The sequence below is a fragment of the Dendronephthya gigantea genome, unplaced genomic scaffold (assembly GCF_004324835.1).
Source record: "Dendronephthya gigantea isolate DGI-Jeju-01 unplaced genomic scaffold, DenGig_1.0 000043F, whole genome shotgun sequence".
Lineage (NCBI taxonomy): Eukaryota > Metazoa > Cnidaria > Anthozoa > Malacalcyonacea > Nephtheidae > Dendronephthya > Dendronephthya gigantea.
The window spans coordinates 695,822-714,114 of NW_021163053.1; the positions used below are offsets into that span (position 1 = coordinate 695,822).

The 18,293-nt window shown below is 36.8% G+C and overlaps 1 protein-coding gene across 2 annotated transcripts; it reads right to left on the reverse strand.

Annotated features, from left to right (window-relative positions):
- Positions 1-4,543: 4,543 nt before the first annotated feature.
- On the reverse strand, positions 4,544-17,945 carry LOC114527082 (microtubule-associated serine/threonine-protein kinase 2-like). 2 transcript variants are annotated; one of them, XM_028548677.1, is made up of 32 exons: positions 17,379-17,945; positions 15,897-16,097; positions 15,668-15,690; positions 14,270-14,346; positions 13,553-13,634; positions 13,110-13,176; positions 12,626-12,658; positions 12,503-12,540; positions 12,339-12,401; positions 12,080-12,152; positions 11,940-11,969; positions 11,714-11,794; positions 11,490-11,594; positions 11,101-11,196; positions 10,604-10,747; positions 10,344-10,420; positions 10,165-10,252; positions 9,957-10,043; positions 9,594-9,685; positions 9,418-9,498; positions 9,240-9,310; positions 8,945-9,009; positions 8,676-8,841; positions 8,443-8,535; positions 8,125-8,244; positions 7,746-8,031; positions 7,380-7,556; positions 6,894-7,174; positions 6,403-6,608; positions 6,066-6,140; positions 5,514-5,949; positions 4,544-5,371 (listed from the first exon to the last, which is right to left on the reverse strand). In XM_028548677.1, the coding sequence occupies exons 1-32, from the start codon at positions 17,616-17,618 to the stop codon at positions 5,001-5,003; spliced, it is 4,125 nt and encodes a 1,374-aa protein (XP_028404478.1). In that variant the 5' UTR covers positions 17,619-17,945; the 3' UTR covers positions 4,544-5,000. The 2 variants fall into 2 exon arrangements, with proteins under 2 accessions (XP_028404478.1, XP_028404476.1); XM_028548675.1 differs by having other exon boundaries at positions 6,894-7,192.
- Between the last annotated feature and the right edge of the window lie 348 nt (positions 17,946-18,293).

Sequence of the window (18,293 nt, forward strand, 5' to 3'; positions counted from 1 at the left end):
TTAAAAACGGGAAACAGTAAAACATTTTTATCATCAATGAGGTATCAGTTTTACTTGAAACTCTGTGACACACTATGTAGGCCTCAAGTCAAAATCAAACTTCATGGTTGGAACGGTATAAATACAAGCAAGTAAGATTCAAGAATGCAAAAGCTAACTGTCCAAGACGGTTTGACTAATTTGCGTCAAGCTGAGCGCACAAACGTAATCACAATTAGGGATTTTAGGGCGTTAGTTACCCGCTAAGCATACTGGCAAAGACTGGCTATCTACGGAGAAAAAGTTTTCATTTTAGTTTTCTGAGTTCTATCAAACCGAATGTCATTATCAGATTATGTAGATTACTGTAGTCATGACTCGCTATTTCAAAAAATCCACTTGACTATTTCTCAGGATTAAAATTACATATCAATGAGACAATATTTGTATAATATTACTAATATATACAATACGTATAACGACTGATAGAATCACTATTTTATGATTACTCATAATACAAAGCATAAACCGTTGCTACGACAGTTAAATCTTTCATTTCAAAAGTGTCTTGTACAAAGTTATCAAAATCTGTATTCCATAAACAACGACTAGCAATCATTATATTCTGTCTTTCACAGCCTGGAAGCAGAGATACAACACATAGAATCTTATATCGTGAAAATCCAGAATCTTTTACACGCAGTTTAATTTTATCGGCCAATGATTTACATAAATCTCCATCTATTTTCTCAAATCTGTTCTTTCCATTTTCCTCTTCGTGCATGACTTCTTTCATAATTTCTCTGACTTTAGAAACATTAAAACGTTTAACCGGGCTTAACTCGTAACTGTTCCGGGGTTCATCCATGAACGAATATTCATCTTCTTCCGGGTAAAACATTTCCTGGCTTTTTTTCGTCAGTCCTCTTGCAGCTGGAGTGTCATTAGAATCCACATTAAATGTCCCAGGGTCGCGTGTCATCTTTTTAGTAAAAATTTCTGAGAGGAGCAAGGAACTTTTCCATTTCATGACAGCTTTATGTGTTCCTAAAAAGCGGGATAGACTCGAGACTCTTTTCCTTAAGTTACCTTCTGAGATTTGTGACTTACTATTCCCCGCCATCTTGTAAGCGAAAAGCACAACAGTCGAAATGATGCCGCATAGTTTGTAGCATTATATAATTATAAGAGCAAATTGATTAAACATTCTTTGGAGAGACTATTACGTTACTGAGCAAAGGTAAAAGTTCAATGACAATCAGTCTAATTAATTTATATTCATTATGGACAGTTCTTCTTAAATTAATGAGAACGGAAAGTAGGAATGCCAATTCTGTCGGAACACGTTTGAAATTGGCGGTTTCATTGTATTTATGTGGCATTGTATTTCAGATAAAAATAAGGCTACGTTCACACGGGACAGGATGAATTTGGAACCGTGCTCATCGTCCGGTTCATGTGTTCACATGGTGAAGACGAATGAAAATTTCACCGGTTCTACGTGTTCACACGAGGAAACTGGACGAATTCGGATACGGAAGAAAAAACATACGAAACTCTAATTATCAAAAACAAAACCTTTACTACAACATGAGTCAGTATTTGACCTGAAAAAAAGTAACGTTCGCGCGTTAATTTATCGCAATCAGATTATAGCAGGATTATAGTTATGATAAAGGTCATCAGCCTACAAGCGCTCCAGAAAATCCTTATTGGTTCATGTATAGATAGCCACACTTTGATTTCTGATAGTCAAATTAATTAGTTTGTGGGCATGCAGCTACTTGAACTTGAAAAGTCATGAACTGCTGTTTGCGAATTTTGCTTTCGAGAATTACGTCTATTTTTTAGATCAGGCATCTCCATAAGATATGCATGCAGTAGATAACAGCTCTCATTTGGTTCATACAAAATACCTCGATCCGCCACTGAAGATTGATATATTCATAGCAGCACATAGGCCTAATTTGATTTGAAAACTTTTGTTAATGTGCCGTCCTAAGATTAGGTCAATCCGACTTTCAGTACTGCGCAGTGATACTACAAACAACAGCGCTGCTATTTTAGTATTTGATTCACTGTTTTTGATTTTAGATTCCGCATTTTGAAATAAAAAGACGTGGTAAATATATTATTCCAATGCTGATCCTAGAGTGTGCAGTATACTACTTTATTGTCTCTAGTTAATCCAACAGTCCCTCTTTTAGATAGTCCGAGTAACCTTGCAAGTATATGTATATAATATTTGATGTATTATTTTCATTCGTCATATTTGCACTGAAAACAAACCCGCCATATTTAATCGATTGTTGTTGGCGCCTGCTTCATTGTGAAAGCAATTAGTCTGTTTGTTCACGCTGTTTGCTTAGCTTTAGCTAGACATTTGACAGTTTATCGCAAAGCCAGTCTTATTTTACTTATTAGTTCTTTAAAAGTACACTAATTCCTTAAGACGCGTCATGTTGTACGATCTGTCGAAAGGTAAACTTTAATTTACTCCAACCTGGATTTAGACTAGTGTACGTTTTGCGCTTCATGTATTCACAAGTTCGCAAGTTCAAGCCAACCGTGAAATTGATGGTCATATGATCTGTTAATACAAAGTTCCATAAAAGCTGCAATGGATGAACTCCAGGAATGAACGGACAGCATTCAGTGTATCCCAGCGAAGGTGCTGTTGTTAGAGGACAGAGCAAGGTAGAAAAAGCGAAATACGTTCACACTGAAAACAACTTGAGACGCACTCTTGAGAACATCAGCGAATCTTTCAAACGCACCAACAAACGTTTGAACGAACAAACCGAGACTGTACGTTCCGAATTACATCGGTTGAGACAAAATATTGAAACTGTACGACAAGAAAAGCAGGAAAGAAAGACGGGCGAATATCAGAATAAAAGACGTCCTTATAAAGCCGAACGATTCCTTTGTGATGAGAATATTGTCACTATACGACCTTTTAGCGATTGTTGCTCAAACATTGTTACTCATAGAGAGCCTTGGGCGAAAAAGCACAGTCAAAAACATTTGAATCCTATCAGGTTACATGAAAGCAAATCAAAAAACAATGGAGACAATGACTTTAAGTGTAATAAGACAGAACAACTAGATACTTTGCCCGAGAAAGAAAAGATAGGGCAGGTTGTTCAAAACAAGTTACCAACAATAGTGACCTCTCATTACAATAGGAACGAAGCTATTGCAGTACCGGAAGAAACAAATATAAAGAGAATTACAACATTGCATAAGCATCCAAATGCCAAACAGGATTTTGCTCCCGATCATAATCGCTTGGAAGTTCCAAAAATTCCGATTTGTGATTTGATGGACATCCAAGCGTGCAAAGAGTACCGTAGGACAAATTTCATTCAGAGAAAACCGTATTTTCTGCCACCTCTTGATAAGATTAACGAAGGTTAATTAAAGAATGCAAAAGATAGGTTCCTGTATTTGAACGTAATACTTTTTTTATAAGCAAACATAGCTCTAAAGTTAGAGAGCAAAGACATCTTTCCCTTTTTTGAAGCAACATAATAGATCAGGTTCAACACTATAAAGATTGCTAAAAGAGTATTGGCTAAGAAATGGCTAACGACACGACATATAAGTGCTTGTGTAGATAGAATAATCAATAGTAAGCCTATTCAAATTTTAGACCGAAAAGAAAATGGAACTTATAAGGCCTCTGTCTCGGAGGAGCGCTCTAACTGAATGCGCTTAATTGTGAAGGCTGGTCGCTACTTGGGTCTACGAAATCCTATGTATAGAAATCCAAATGCAGAAAATAAAGCAGACGGCTTAGAGGAGAGTGGAATGTTTGCAGTTCTAATTCCCAAATAAAATAATATAAGAAGGGACCCTAAGTAGCTGTAATCTCTTGTTTATACGATTGATCCTCTGCGAAACCTCTACCATATCCTATAATCATGCAGGCCACGCGCTGTATTTGGTACGCACATCATTATATTTACCAATGTTCCTTCACACGGGACCCTTTGTGCGGTTTTCTTTCGTTGATCAAAGAGGGTGCGAACCCATAAAGCCAAACGAAGAGAAACATAAGTTAAATAAATGGTGAACAACGTACACTCTATGTGATCATTTATACTTTAATGTTTAATAAATATTTCGTTGTCATACATTTATTTGTAATTTTAAACATGATTAACAATTAACCGTAAGGTAAATCCATGATCACGGAAACGATAGCAGATGTACAATTCTATACCAGAAAATCAGTATGCAGCCAGCAACTACAGGCATTTAGGAATTTAATTTCATTGTTGCCAAATATTTATGTTATTTGGTGTTTTTCTTCTCATTTTTTCAGTCATGCATTATAACATCTATCCTATCTATTCCGTAATCGTGGATTACAAAAACTCGCAAAGGTATTTTGCAGCAATTTTATTCTTATTTTTCACGCATTAAAAAACACTCGCAGACTCACACCATGTACAATATATCATTGTTCATTGTGATCGCTCAGTGATCGCTCAGCAATGTTGCACTGTTAAATTGCACTGTTACGGAAAACGAACTGCCCACTCGCTTAATTATTTCCATATTTACTACGTTATCCGCAACTAGTACCAACATTAGTACTACCATTAATACAACCACTGGTGCACCATTCACTTCGTTTGCTATCCCTATTCCAGTCAGATGTGTCATTGTTTTCCAATTTCCCAACTAAACCTGCAACAAAACTTATTACATTGTGCAAAATTGTACGATGATGGCATTCTTTTTCTTCTTGTTCTTTACTCTCTAATTTGTTATGCATTTCCTCATCTCTTCCCCGCACCTCTGATAGTATTCCTGTGTTGTTGCATGGGTGCAACGGTATACTGATGCACAATATTACCAATTTACTCTTATTTTAACACGACTTATTTTAACACGCGTCGAGCAATGTCACACATATTTTGTACACTCTGCCTGGTTATTCCTGGCGATATGATTCTATAACTCCGTTGTTGAACCGTACAACGTCGTTTCAAACGATGTACAATTTCAAATCAAATCTTTTTACCACCAATATCAGGGCGATCAAAACTCATTGCGGTCTTTAATTTCTTGTCGTCTGTATGATGTATCTCAAACTTTATTTGTCCAGCTGGTGCAGTTTTAAACCGTTCTGGAGACAGCGCTCGCCTCAATAGCGGTGACGCAGGCCTGTTGGAAGGTGACGAGGATACATTTAGGGTTCTAGGATGGATTGGGGATAAAGAAGTTCTAGCAGCAAGGGGAGAAGAGCTGCGTTTTGGTGATTTCTGTTGTGACGGCGAGACTGAAGGAGACGGTGTTCTTGCTAGAGGAGATAATGGAGCTTGGCCGTGGGTAGACGATTTCCGCCTGCTTAACTGTTTCGAATAGTTATGAAGCGCACCTGGTAAATAACGAGAAAAAAATATTGACGTCGCGACTGTTGGTGATACAAACAGTATACAGAGTCTATGTCCACAAAAACAGGTATACTCAACAAGCCGGGGTAGAACAGATTTGTATAACCATGAATACTTCCACATTACCTGGTCGTGATAGTTGGGTTCCCGACCCTCCTGGTGATGACGACGGACTACTACTCTGCGAAGATGACACGATCATTGACGAAGGCAACCGACGTGAACCTGACGACCCACGTTCGACATTTGACGACGTTCTCTTGAGTGAACTCGCTCGTCTAACGCCTCTTGGGGACGTACTTCGCTTGAAGCTACTGCATCTTCTTATTATTGAATTCTTTCTCGTTCGCTCTTCTGCACCACTCAAAGATTGATTACTAGTAGTTCGTTTGTGGTTCCGAAATGACGAGCGTTTTGAAACTCGCTTACCGACTGACGAATATCGCTTTCTTCCTCCACGCTTGATGGTCGTTTGAGATAATTCAATTGTTGTTAATTTGAGTACAACCTGTCTGCTAAGCAATAGTTCAATGACTTGACGATGATTCAGGCCATGGACATTCTATTGAAGAGATCAAAATACAGCAACTCGCTCAGTAATACAGCAACTGCAAAATGTCATTTTGTAGTAACAAGTTAGTGAATCGTAAAATGACAGCATCTTTAAAACAATCTTACCTTATTATCAATATGAGTTAACAATGTTCCAGCTCGTAACCCTGCTTCAGCGGCTCCACTATCAGGAGTGACATCCTAAAGTTTGGTTATAAATTAATGAAAAATGTCAAGATTTTATCTCGGTGCGCGGATATTACGTTTCGCGTCCGGGATCCTTGAAGTTTGCGGATTTTGGTCAAACTAAGATCATTTCAACAAATCACTCCAATACGAATTAAGATCGTGAAGATTCAACTCTGTCAAATAGCACGTACTGTACAGTACATAATAAAAAAATGGGAACAACAAGGCTCTTCACTGTAGACTGAAAATTCATACAAATATGTAATTCTCTAACCTTTATCAAATGATTTACTATGAAGTAATCTGAGTCACCAATATACACACGAATGGACTCCAAAGAGAATCCTAATCCATTAGCTGATTTTTTGAATGTAATTGTATGACGGGCTGTCATTTTAATACTTGGCTTGCGCATTAGACGTGGAGACATCGGTGGAGATCGAGGACTCATTGGAGGACTGGAACTACAACCATCTTCTTCTGCAAACAAAATCGCAAAAAATTGCAGATTTAATTTCGCAACAAATATCTTGTTTAGTACGGTAACGTCATGTTAGAGTGAGGTATTTTCGTTTAGATAGTTCCGTCTTTATCGGGATTAGGATTTCAATTAGATTGTCTCACAGAGGCAGGATCAGAGGCAAGTCTAGCTTCTCTACCTTTTCCTAAACACAATCCAATTAGGTATAAGGCTTCGGGAATGCCTAGACTCAGAAGAATGTTTGTTGGTCGCGAATGACCACATTATTCGTAGATTCAAATTACCTGGTAACCGTAGCCTTGGAATTCTGTTTGTCTCCTTATTTGCCTTGGCTTGATTGGTAGGTAGGGACCTCAGGCGTCGTAATGGGGATTTCTGGGACTTTGTTGGAGAAGACGGAGCAGAAGATGGGTTTTTGGAATCAATTTCAATTTCTAGGGGCTTGGGCATTAGTAGATGTGGAACAGGGGCATTAGCCCCAGTTCTTCGAGACCATGTTCTTGGTTTTGAAATCTCTGGCGGAGCAGATATCGTAGGAGGTTGCTGTTCTCGAAGATTGATTGTACTGGCAGAAATCATGAAACTATATTTAATATTTGGAATAACTGCTGATAATTTCTATAAATTAGAGCACCGTAGATTAAGGAACAATTTTTTTGCACCAACCGGAATAAAAAAACATTTGTTTTAATGTAGTGACCGGGCACCATACCAAACTAATGATGATCGTAAACATGTGAAAAACGTAGTATCGTCTATGTACAGAGTACCTGTTACTTTCTTTCGCGAGACTTGATTCCGGTCGAGCAATTCTTCGTTGAGGTGACGTAATCTTGTTTTCCTCCGTAGATTCAGAACCAGTATATGATAATCTTGTTGGTTCAGGATCTAAGATACTATCATCATCACTGTCTTGACGATCGCTGAAGGAATTGTTTGTGTCCGCTCTGCAAAAATACCGTACAAAAAATACACATTTCTTGTCTCATTTTCACGTGTCTATCATAAACATCGTGTTTATGGATGTAACTGAGGAAAGTAGAAAAATTGCGAGATGTATAATATTGTATAAAGTGTATAAAGAATATTCCAAAAATGTATATACAATAAAAAAATTTAATTATTCCTGCAAATACCTGTCCCTAAAGCCTTTAACATGTGTTTCCGTTTTACTACGACGGCGGACAGTAGGAGGAGAGTTGCTGCCTTCACTGTAGGTCCTTCTAATAGTTTTCTCACTGGATTTAAGATCATTAAACATATCCTGGCTGACTGGCGAGACAGGTGAAGACGCAAGGGGCGATGGTGAGTTACATATTCTTGAATAACGCGGTGAGCAGGTTGAGAAGCTACCGAAGTCCAATACCGCTTGATCTTCTTCATCATCACTTTCAAGAGAATGGTTGTAACGATCCAGTCGAGCTAAAATAATACATGTCGTGAATCCACGTTATCACTGTTGCTCAAGTCGATGTACATCTTGGCGTATTTTACGCAACCTTGTGATCGACTTACTATCGAAGTAGCTAGTGTCCTCTTCGTCATCTAACTGTGGAATAAACTCGGCTTTTTGCCTCAATAGAGCATCCCAATCCAGTCCAGCGAAATATATATGGATCTTTATTTCATGGTCACCTGAAATGCAAGCACATTATGAATGGAAATTTTGTCCGGTAAGAAACTGAAGCTACTCAGACTCGGGTATTTTCAATATTAGAAAAAGGTTGAAAAATTTTAGCAGACTCGAATCAAACTGCACTGTGCGCTTGATAACGGCAGGTAACTATAAAGCAGGTAACAACAGCAGCGAGAAAGATTAGTGAAATAACGAACCTAAACGTCTCTCGGGGTCTTCTTCAAGTAGACGAATAATTAACTGCTTAGCATCATCAGCAACTTCATCATCGGTATTCCAATCAATGTCACCTAGTACCAGGAAATTGTACTATGCATTAATACATGTGAATATTCATCACTTTTCACACTCACAGAAATACGTGCATTTCATGCCTTTTCACACAACGAATGGTCCTTTTATTCTTTTTGGACAAAAACTAAATACTCACCACTCAATGTATGGTTAAACAGATCTTCTGGGGTGTTTCCATAAAACGGAGTACAACCAACAAGGAACTCATAAAGAATGATACCCATCGCCCACCAATCAACCGGTTTACCGTAGGCTTGACGAAGAATAACTTCCGGAGCAATATAATTTGGTGTGCCAAACACCTGTAATTTTGCCAAACAGAAGATGTCACAATTTACCGACTTTCATGCAGCCTTCTTAAAGAACCATTTTAAACAACACTTCAAAAGGTAAGTACATTATTACCTGCATATCAGTAAATTGTTTTCTGTCTTTAGCTTCCATTGAACCTTCGTAAAGATGCGTCGTCACTGATGTTTAGGAAAAAAAGAAAAAATGTTTTTTCTAGCCAGTTCATTTGACGACTGCTTTATGCCAAGTTTTGTGACAACATGGACATTTTTAGATGGTGGCTCATATCGAGAACTTAACCGAATTCTTTCATGAGTAGCGGTATACCGCAAGCACTGCAGTAGATACAGCAGAGTTTTAAGTAACACGTATTAAAAAAACATAGATCATGAGCATATATAATACTTACTTTCCATAAGACCGATTTTCGAAAGCCCGAAGTCGGTTAACTTGATATGACCCAGCGAAGTTATAAGTAAACTGAAATTTTGAAGAGCATGATTTATTTAAAGATGAAATGATGAATAAAAATCATTATAGCAATATGCAATTATAATATATAGGAGACTGTGATATTGAATATTTACTTGTCAGGTTTCAAATCCCGGTGAATTATTCCATAACTATGTATGTACTCCAGAGCAAGAACGGTTTCGGAAAAGTATTGTCTATATAAACACAGATGTGATGAGATGTGACATGGATAAAGAAATAATACTTAGCGAGAAACTCAGTTCTTAATATATAAGATTCAAGCTGCTACCTTGCAAGATCAGCAGGTAAACAACCAATGTTTTTGAGCAAAGAAGCGCAATCACCTCCCTCAACATACTCCATCACCAAACAAAAATGTTTCTACAAACATTATTTTAGTTAAAAACAATGTTGGAAAGTGTGCATGACATACACTTTTTAAATACCTAAAATACAGCTATAATTAACCAAGAACCAACTGTATGTATATCATCCTAAGCCATCCGCATTTTTACAGATAAGGAATAACAAAACTCGGACAAATTAAAAGAGACACTGTTGACTGTTCAAACAATATGTCATTATAAAGATGGAAAACAATGATAGCAGCGATGACATCATACACACACGCATGGCCCATTAAAACAATTACCTTGGTCTCAAAACTGCACCACATTCCAACCACAAATGGATTGTCTGCAAATTCGAGAATATCTCGTTCGGCAAAAACCTGACTGACCTAAAAGGAAACAAACCACAAGTTAGGAATTAAATATTTCTAATATACTGTTTAAAAGCAGGAAGGCTCCTTATTATGATGTAGTCGGGTCTTTGGCAAAACGCAAGCTGTCTCAACTTACCTTGTTTCTTAAGATCATACTTTGTTTGTTCATTTTCTTTAAAGCAAATCGTATTCCTGTTTTTCGATGTCTAACTAAATACACAGCCCTGTACATATAGGAACAATTAGTCAGGAAGACTGCATGTTTGAGATCCGATTTGTGATAAAAATTAGCCAAATCGTTCAGAAAAATCTTACCCAAAAGCACCGTTACTAATTAACTTCTTATATTCAAAATCGTCTTCCGAAGGTGGAGCTTCACTCCGCGGTGAGTCCTGGGAACAAAAGGTCATAATAAATATATGGAAATCAATCTTGTCATATACTATATTGTATAAGATGTTTGTAAACCATGATTAGCACATGAGCTAGCATTGCGGTTGCCCAGTCAGTCCGTCTGTTACCTTAGTATTAGTATCAGTTCTGGTAGGAACAACATACAAAATAAAGCTATGTACCTGATTGTTGGGCGAAACCTCCTGTTTTGGTGACGTCTGTCCGGAATGATTAACATTTAATCTACTTTTAACATATGTTTCCAGCTCATCTGAACGAACTTCGGTAGCTTGCAAATCATTGTAAAATTCTTCAGCATTGAATTCCTAAAATGAAATAAAATACAATAAAGAAATGTAGCTCAGTACCCCAATGCCCTAAAATGCCCTATAACTCAACCACAATGTCGGGTTGTTCCAAGAATTTGATAAACAAATTCTAAACAAATTTCTAACAAATTCTAGTGCCTTTCGAAAGAGTTGAATTTTTTATTTGCACTGATAAGGATGATATACGAAATAATGAGATCGTGCAAAACCAAATGTTTGGAATCAAAACCCAAAATTTTAGGAATATTGCTACAGCCGCTTCTTTTCACGTTAATACCCACGTCAACCCCCTCCCTATCCCCTCTCACCGTCCCTATGTACGTGTACGTCATCACAATTAAACTCCTTACCAAACAAGACAGCAGTCGGGCAACTCTTGAGACTATTATGAACAGTTGGCGGAATACTTTTATAACTGGAGTATCATTGTCTGTTTTGGAACGGGCCTAAGAAATTACAAACACAGGAATATTTGAATAAATAGTTTAGTAACAGTCGATATCGAAACAAAAATTCAAACTGTTCAGCTTGAACATAAGAAGTTGGTGTCGATATTGACACCGATCATAAAAATTAAGATATTTGTATATTTAATAATATATTTCATCATGTTTGTACAAAAATCATTTCGGCTACAATATACCCAAAAATGACAGTAATCTCCGTGTTTTTCATTCGACAAAAAAGGTTGTCTTTGTGTATATGGGTGTGATTTCTCGGGCTGTGGAGTGTTTCATACCTCGTACAGCAATCGCTGTAAATTATCACTTAAATCTATAAAATATCCACTGGATAAGAGACCATCTTTCGATTTCTTTAAACAATCACGAGCCGCTTCTACAACCTGAGAGAAAAAACGATATTAATACAACTGGGCAAAATCCAACGTTGTGCTCATTCATACAAAACAATGCATGTAGACCCATGCAAAATGGTTGAGCCTGTCAAGCGATGATGTCATACCTGAACAAGAAAAAAATTTGAGACACCATCTCCAATTTTCTTTACTTCATTGTCTTCTTCCAAATGATTTGAAATAAATTCCTAAATGAAAAGAAATGTTTTTCAATGTAGGCTGTCTGTCTGCTGCAGAAGAAAGAGAAATCGAGAAATATAATTTAATTTTTTTCAATAAACTGTACGAGTTCCGTAAAATACGATGACTTTTTAATGACTAATATGGCATTACCTGAAGTTGTCCTTCCATTTGTTCAACAGCCTAATGATGTCGAAATGAAGATACCATATTAAAAAAGGTTCATGTTGTGGGGTACGCACTAATGTTCTCAATTAAAAACTGAATGTTCTTAATCAAAAATATAAACAAACCTTTGGAAAACGTTCTTTGTATAACGACGTTGAGGTGAAAATCTCACTTGATTCAAAAGTATGTCTTGGAGGACTAGATGCAAAGATATCAAACAAATTGTTCACACCATCAGATATTGCAAGTTTTGCCATTATTATAAGAGCAAACAATTTCGATAGGGATTTATAAACATGCACTAGGTATCTGTGCATTCATTTCCTTTGTAAAGGTATCAAATAATACGGTTCCTGGAAAGGTAAGGTCACCGCTGATGCTTACCTCAAACTACGAGAGCGTCCCCGACGTGGAAAAGCATCACCAAACCTTTCATCGTCAAAATCACTGTGAAGAGTCATCAAAAGTGGAGCATTAAGTTAAAGAGGTAATTTTTGGAGACAGTTCTTACGAATAGATCAAAATTATGAGATTATTACAGCCATTACCTGAAGTGCAAGTCGTCAAAAGAAGGAATATTCGGCAGCTGAAATAAATATATTATGCAGTAACAGATTAAAACGAAATGAATACGCAAATAGATTTGTATATACGGATATTTTGTCACTCACCTGATTCAGTCTTTCTTGAGAAGACGTTAAAGACTACAGAACAAAAGTGGAACAGAACAACTTTTAAATAAAGGATAAAAATAATCTATTAAAGAAAGAATTTTCGGCTCCTGCCTCGGCGTTTAATTCAATGTGTTTCTATACACTTCGCAACCTGACGTGCTTACAATTTATTTTGGGAAATCGGAAAGTCCGATTAAATGGCAAGAAACCCCGAAAACTACGAATTCCGAAGTCAAAATCTTGCATTACGCGCCATCTTGATTGATTCTACAAAGTTTACTTCAATTTTTTAAAATAACAGACTTCGATATGCTAAACTTTCCTTACTTATTATGTAACTTCTCACCATTTCTATCGTAATATTGGTTGACTAATCAAATACAGTACAAACGATATAAGAAACAAGACTTGTGAAAACTACGGTAAGATGGCGGCAACTGCATGTCCTGTACGCGTATCATTTGTATTTCTCACAACATACCGAGTATGAAGAATAAGGTGTTGTTCCATAACCAGATGATGTTACAGACCATCTTCTACTGTCACGACTAAGCATAAACAAGACATAATTATTTACAACAAATATTACTCCAGAATCCTACGCAGAATCCAATGCATCTGGTTTTCTCAAGAGTAGCGTTTCTAAAATAATGCATTTTGAATTTGAAAATGAAATCGTATAAAAAACCTCAGGTTGATAAAAAGGAATAGGTAAAATTTAATGTTCATCAATAATATTATTAATCCTATATTAGCAACATGCATGGAAATGCGACAAAACGCAAGTATAACCTGCGAAAGAGCAAGGGAGAACCGGGACCATGATACAAGCGAGTAACACCTGATTAAATACACATTACACACTGTATTTCGCGTGGCTGACTGCAGCGCGACACCCCACTATGTAGAGGAAACTCAACATACCATCTGGAAATCGGGAAATTGAAATGAGGAACTGAAGACAGAGAAGAACCAGGCAACGGACTACCAGACGGACTTTCCCAACCTAAAGAAAATGCGTATCGTAGTTGACCAATATTTTACTGCTCAAGTAGCTCAACGAGAAATTCTCTCTCATAATCCATATTTTAATGAATGCGTGATCGATAACAGATGCACCGTCACGTGTCGATCTTTATTGTATGAAGATAGAGTGACGGACAAAGACGGCCTGGCATAAATGCTCGTATGAAAAGTGCATAATGGTATCTGTACACATGGTGTCCGCATATACAGGGACTAAACGTGGTCAATGTGTTTTCACATTTCAAAGACGATGAACACGATCGACTAGACGACTACAGTAAAGATGGCGTGGGCATGCAATTTTGATTGATTGGACGTTAAGAACTTTCTTCAAACTCACATCAATTTCCCTGCCCTCGCATTTCGCTAAGACTGATATTTAAACAAGATAAAATTGTAAAAAAAAATAAAGAGCACGTCATAACAGAGCATACTCGAACTTTCCTGTGGTGACCCAAGGCCTGCCGACTTTATAAAGAAACGTTTATACGTAGCTATATAGTATATACTCAACAATTAATCTACCAGATTATCATATAGGATGGGTTTTCCAATATATATTTTCTATATTCATGGAGTAAAATAATGAAAACTGAGGAATATTCTATAAAATACCTCTGGGAGATCTGGCTTGAGGGGGCGTCCTGATGCCAGAACTAAAATTCTTCCGTTGTCTACGGCTGCTTGGAACACTGCAAAAAATAAAACAAGTATAAACAATTCAGTTTGACGGACACATGCAACGTTGAAAGATATAAAAATACCGCTCAAGATGCGACCAAAACAGCAAAAACAACTGAGTTTTGTATACCTCGACAAAACTTGTAATATTTAATAAGGTTACGGTCAAAACTTATGAATGCTGCATGCATGACGATCGCGGCGTGGTAAAGTATAAATATAGACACTGTAGGCGTGACGATGACTTTTAAATATAGAGACGCAATATTTTGCATCTTTAAAATTGTCATTATTTTGTCATGTTTTTTTTAACAACTCTTAGCTATCTTGAGTTTACAATACGTGTATTTTCGGAGAATATTTTCTCTTATGAATTACGTATTGTATGCATGCATGTGCCCACTAAAAAATTCCCGTGTATTATAAACCAAAAGAAGCCCAAAACCTAAACTTAATTCACTGAGCAAATGCTTAAAATATAAGCAAATCTGTCCACAAAGCTGTTTCAGCCTTTATCTTTCTATGCTGTCACTCATTCAATTGCCAAATTCGCATAAACCGAAGTCATCAACGACTTACGTAAATCGACGCACGTAGGCTATATCAGATGGTGTAAAATGCCTTCAATGAGGTTATTCGTTACCTCATACTACTCTGGGGCCGAGTTTTTTGCAAGTGTTGACCTTAGCAGCAAGAAATTACGAGAATTCATATATACATATTAACAAGTTTACTTTGAACTATATAATTCAGTGATACAATTGGCATATCAGAATCGTGTATTTTGAAGTTAACTACGACTTAACTTCGCTAAATGCAGCCATGAGCAAGATGCAACAGACGCTAGATTAGATAGAAAAGCACTTGCATGTGGTCGTGAATAAGAGAGCCAAGATTTCGAAGCAGATTTTTCACGAATGTTTGTGCTTGATTATCACGAATTAACAACATATGTTGGGATGTCAATACCATGCAACATTAGGCCAATGAAACATCTACAGATGTTTGACAAAATCGCCTGAAACTCGGGAATCGTGGCCAAGCGTGGAGAAGTCGTGTTTAAGCGTATCAAACTTCACATTTTTTCGCGTTAAACGGCATTACGAGAAAGTGACAAAATGACTGTTCAAATATTTTCCATCATACGGTATGGTCCGGTCGACAAGGCCCATTTTTTTATGAATTCCGTCATTTGGATTTGACTGTTCCAAGCCGGAAAATGAAATGACGAGAATATGAAAGTAACATCAACACGAGGCATACAAAAATAAGTTCGTGGGACTGGGGACACGCCTTTAATATCAAAATACAGTTTAGAAAAAAAAATCTTACCCATATTTTCTATTGCTCATTTCCTAAATAAAACAGAAATAGTAATTTAAAAAGAGATTTGAAAACTCCTGCCTGTTGGTTCTAGTTTACATATTCTGGCAGCTTGGTTATTAGGGGGGGGAAATAATTTTTAATTAGGCCATTTCTTTTGAAATCAGTTTATTTTACAATCTAGGCACCAGAGTAAATATCACAACAACTATATTGAAACAAGACATGTTCAACATACTGATAATGCACGTAGGTTAGGTTCAGAGCTTCCTAAACTTGAATTGGATCTCATTTTGAGTAGATTTGATGTTTCCTCATGGCTGTTGAAGAATGCAAAGCTTTCCATTTTTCCCAGTTTTCTCTCATGGTTATCAGCTTTTCCTGATACTTTGAAGTCATTAGGTAAGGTGTGAGACAGTAGGCTGGACTCGGAATCAGACTAAAATACAACAAAGTAGGGTTTTAGGTGTTTTTATGACAATGCCTGCATGTAATTCTATATGTTGAAATAAGTGCTAAAATAGATGATTTTGCATAGTACAAAAATAAGAAAAAATTAATTAGTAAATTTCTACCAATCAATCTTTTTGTTCAAATTATTTGCCATCCACATCTAAACATTGCATGCACTTACTGGAACAATTTTACTGGAACTCCCAAACATAGACAAGTCCATTCTATAACTAATCTAGGTAAATCCTCTAATTACTGTACATCACCCCCAATTTAGTGAGCATCACCCAAAAAAAAATAAAAATTTCAATTGATAATGGTATAAGCTAGGTAGGAACACATTTTATCAATCAATGCAATGTAAATAGTTTCAATCAAGTTACATGAAGAATACTTGAAACATGCAGCACAACATATAGTGCATACTAGACTTTGTATATATTGTCAACAGGAAAGATATACTCTACATAGGCAAATCAAGTTTTGGCTATAACAGGGATGCTTGAAATGCAACCATGCATACCAGGAATAGATAGAGATTATGTCAAATAATTGAAATGTGTGTAAAAGTAGAAACACATATTGTGGGATTGTTATACATGGTCATAGAGACATGATACAATTTGGTTTGCCAGGCAAAATCTAAGTCTTTTTGTATAACAAAATTTACCAGATCTTGGAAAATCAATGGGGCAAATCCTGATCCGTCAATCAGATTTTTGAAATCTAAAATATCCTAAATGAAATCCAAGCTGATGCCACCAGTCACCTCAGAATTTCCTCACAAGAGTAACTGAATATGAAACAGATGTTCTTTCTCAAATTATTACATTTTGGCTATTATTATTAAAATGAAAGCCTAAATACCAAAAGGTGAATTACATTTAGGACAATCTAATAGCGATTATGTCTCAAATTGCATAGTTTCTACTTTGTCAAAATAGTTCAAAAGGAGAAAATACAGGAGTTTTTCCCTACAAATTGTAATGATTTAGAGTTCTTTGTGTTGATACGTCACATGTATTCACTATATACCTACCGTAGGCTTTGGTTGGACACACGTTACTATAATGTTTATGACAGTATTACATTTCATTGCGATATAAACAGAGATATTTAGAAAAATGTCTACAAAGGATTTAAAGAGGCTTTACACACGAACATATGAAATATTACTTTAACTACAAACTAATGTATATGCTAATAAGTGTTACTCATATTTACAGACACAGAATTATGACAAAATATTAAAAAACGTGAAATATACCTCATCCTCTTCATCGCTATAATCTTCCCTCGATGTGTTCACAGCTCTCATCAACTTTTCCCGGTCTTTCTCGTTTTTAACATGAAAACTTTGCTCTAATTCATCCTCCGTTAACGCTCTGAACTGCTGTAGGTTCATGGTTGATGGAAAAACATTGTCCAAATAATCTAGCGAAAGCTGCTTTAAAAACAAGCTCAGCTCTTCACGATATACGGTATCTTTTGCAGGCTGTTTCGCCATTATTAATAACTACCTCGACCTACTTTCCAGGCATTGTTTCTATGTAAGCTAGACGTTTTGTACAAGATTTTGAAGACAACGCTTCTAGTTCAGTGCCAATGCACTGTTGTGGCAGAAACGAGCGTCCGACACAGACAGCTTTTTGACACCTTATTTCCATCGGAAAACCCGTAAAGATACATAAGAGAAGCAATAAGATGAATAGCCACAGTTCTTTTCCATAACATCAGTTCTTCATCTCGCGAAAACGTAGGTGTTTCATGCGATAAATCTTTGATAAATGTGATGTTTTGTTTGTCTGAGTGGAATGATAGACGAAGCAATATTTTCGTGAATATTTATAATGTTCCAAATGCCTGCAGACTCAATACAGGATATATGACCCGAGAGAAACCCCGTAGGGCCTTTTCCGGACAGGCCCTTTGAATTTTGCCATAATATATAGACCACAGTATGGACGAGTAAACAAAGTAAAGCGCGACACGCGCGCGAGATCACACGCGCAAGTCAAAGTCTGGGCCACCTATGGTATGAAGGTCAATGTCCCCTTTTACAGTAGATATTTCATTACTCATTAGATGGATTAGTCTGTCACAAATCACAACCACACTAAACCAAGACCATTTGCAAAATGGATAGAACTGACGGCCTTGGGAGTTAGGATAACGGAGTCAC

What these genes read in the sequence shown, in the direction of transcription:
- LOC114527082 (XM_028548675.1), bottom strand. Translation starts at nt 17,618, where the DNA reads ATGGCGAAACAGCCTGCAAAAGATACCGTATATCGTGAAGAGCTGAGC. An exon ending in TTTGACGACTTGCACTTCAG is followed by an intron (nt 12,402 to 12,502) that starts GTAATGGCTGTA and finishes GACTCTTCACAG; the next exon opens with TGATTTTGACGATGAAAGGT. An exon ending in GAAAATCGGTCTTATGGAAA is followed by an intron (nt 9,010 to 9,239) that starts GTAAGTATTATA and finishes CCTAAACATCAG; the next exon opens with TGACGACGCATCTTTACGAA.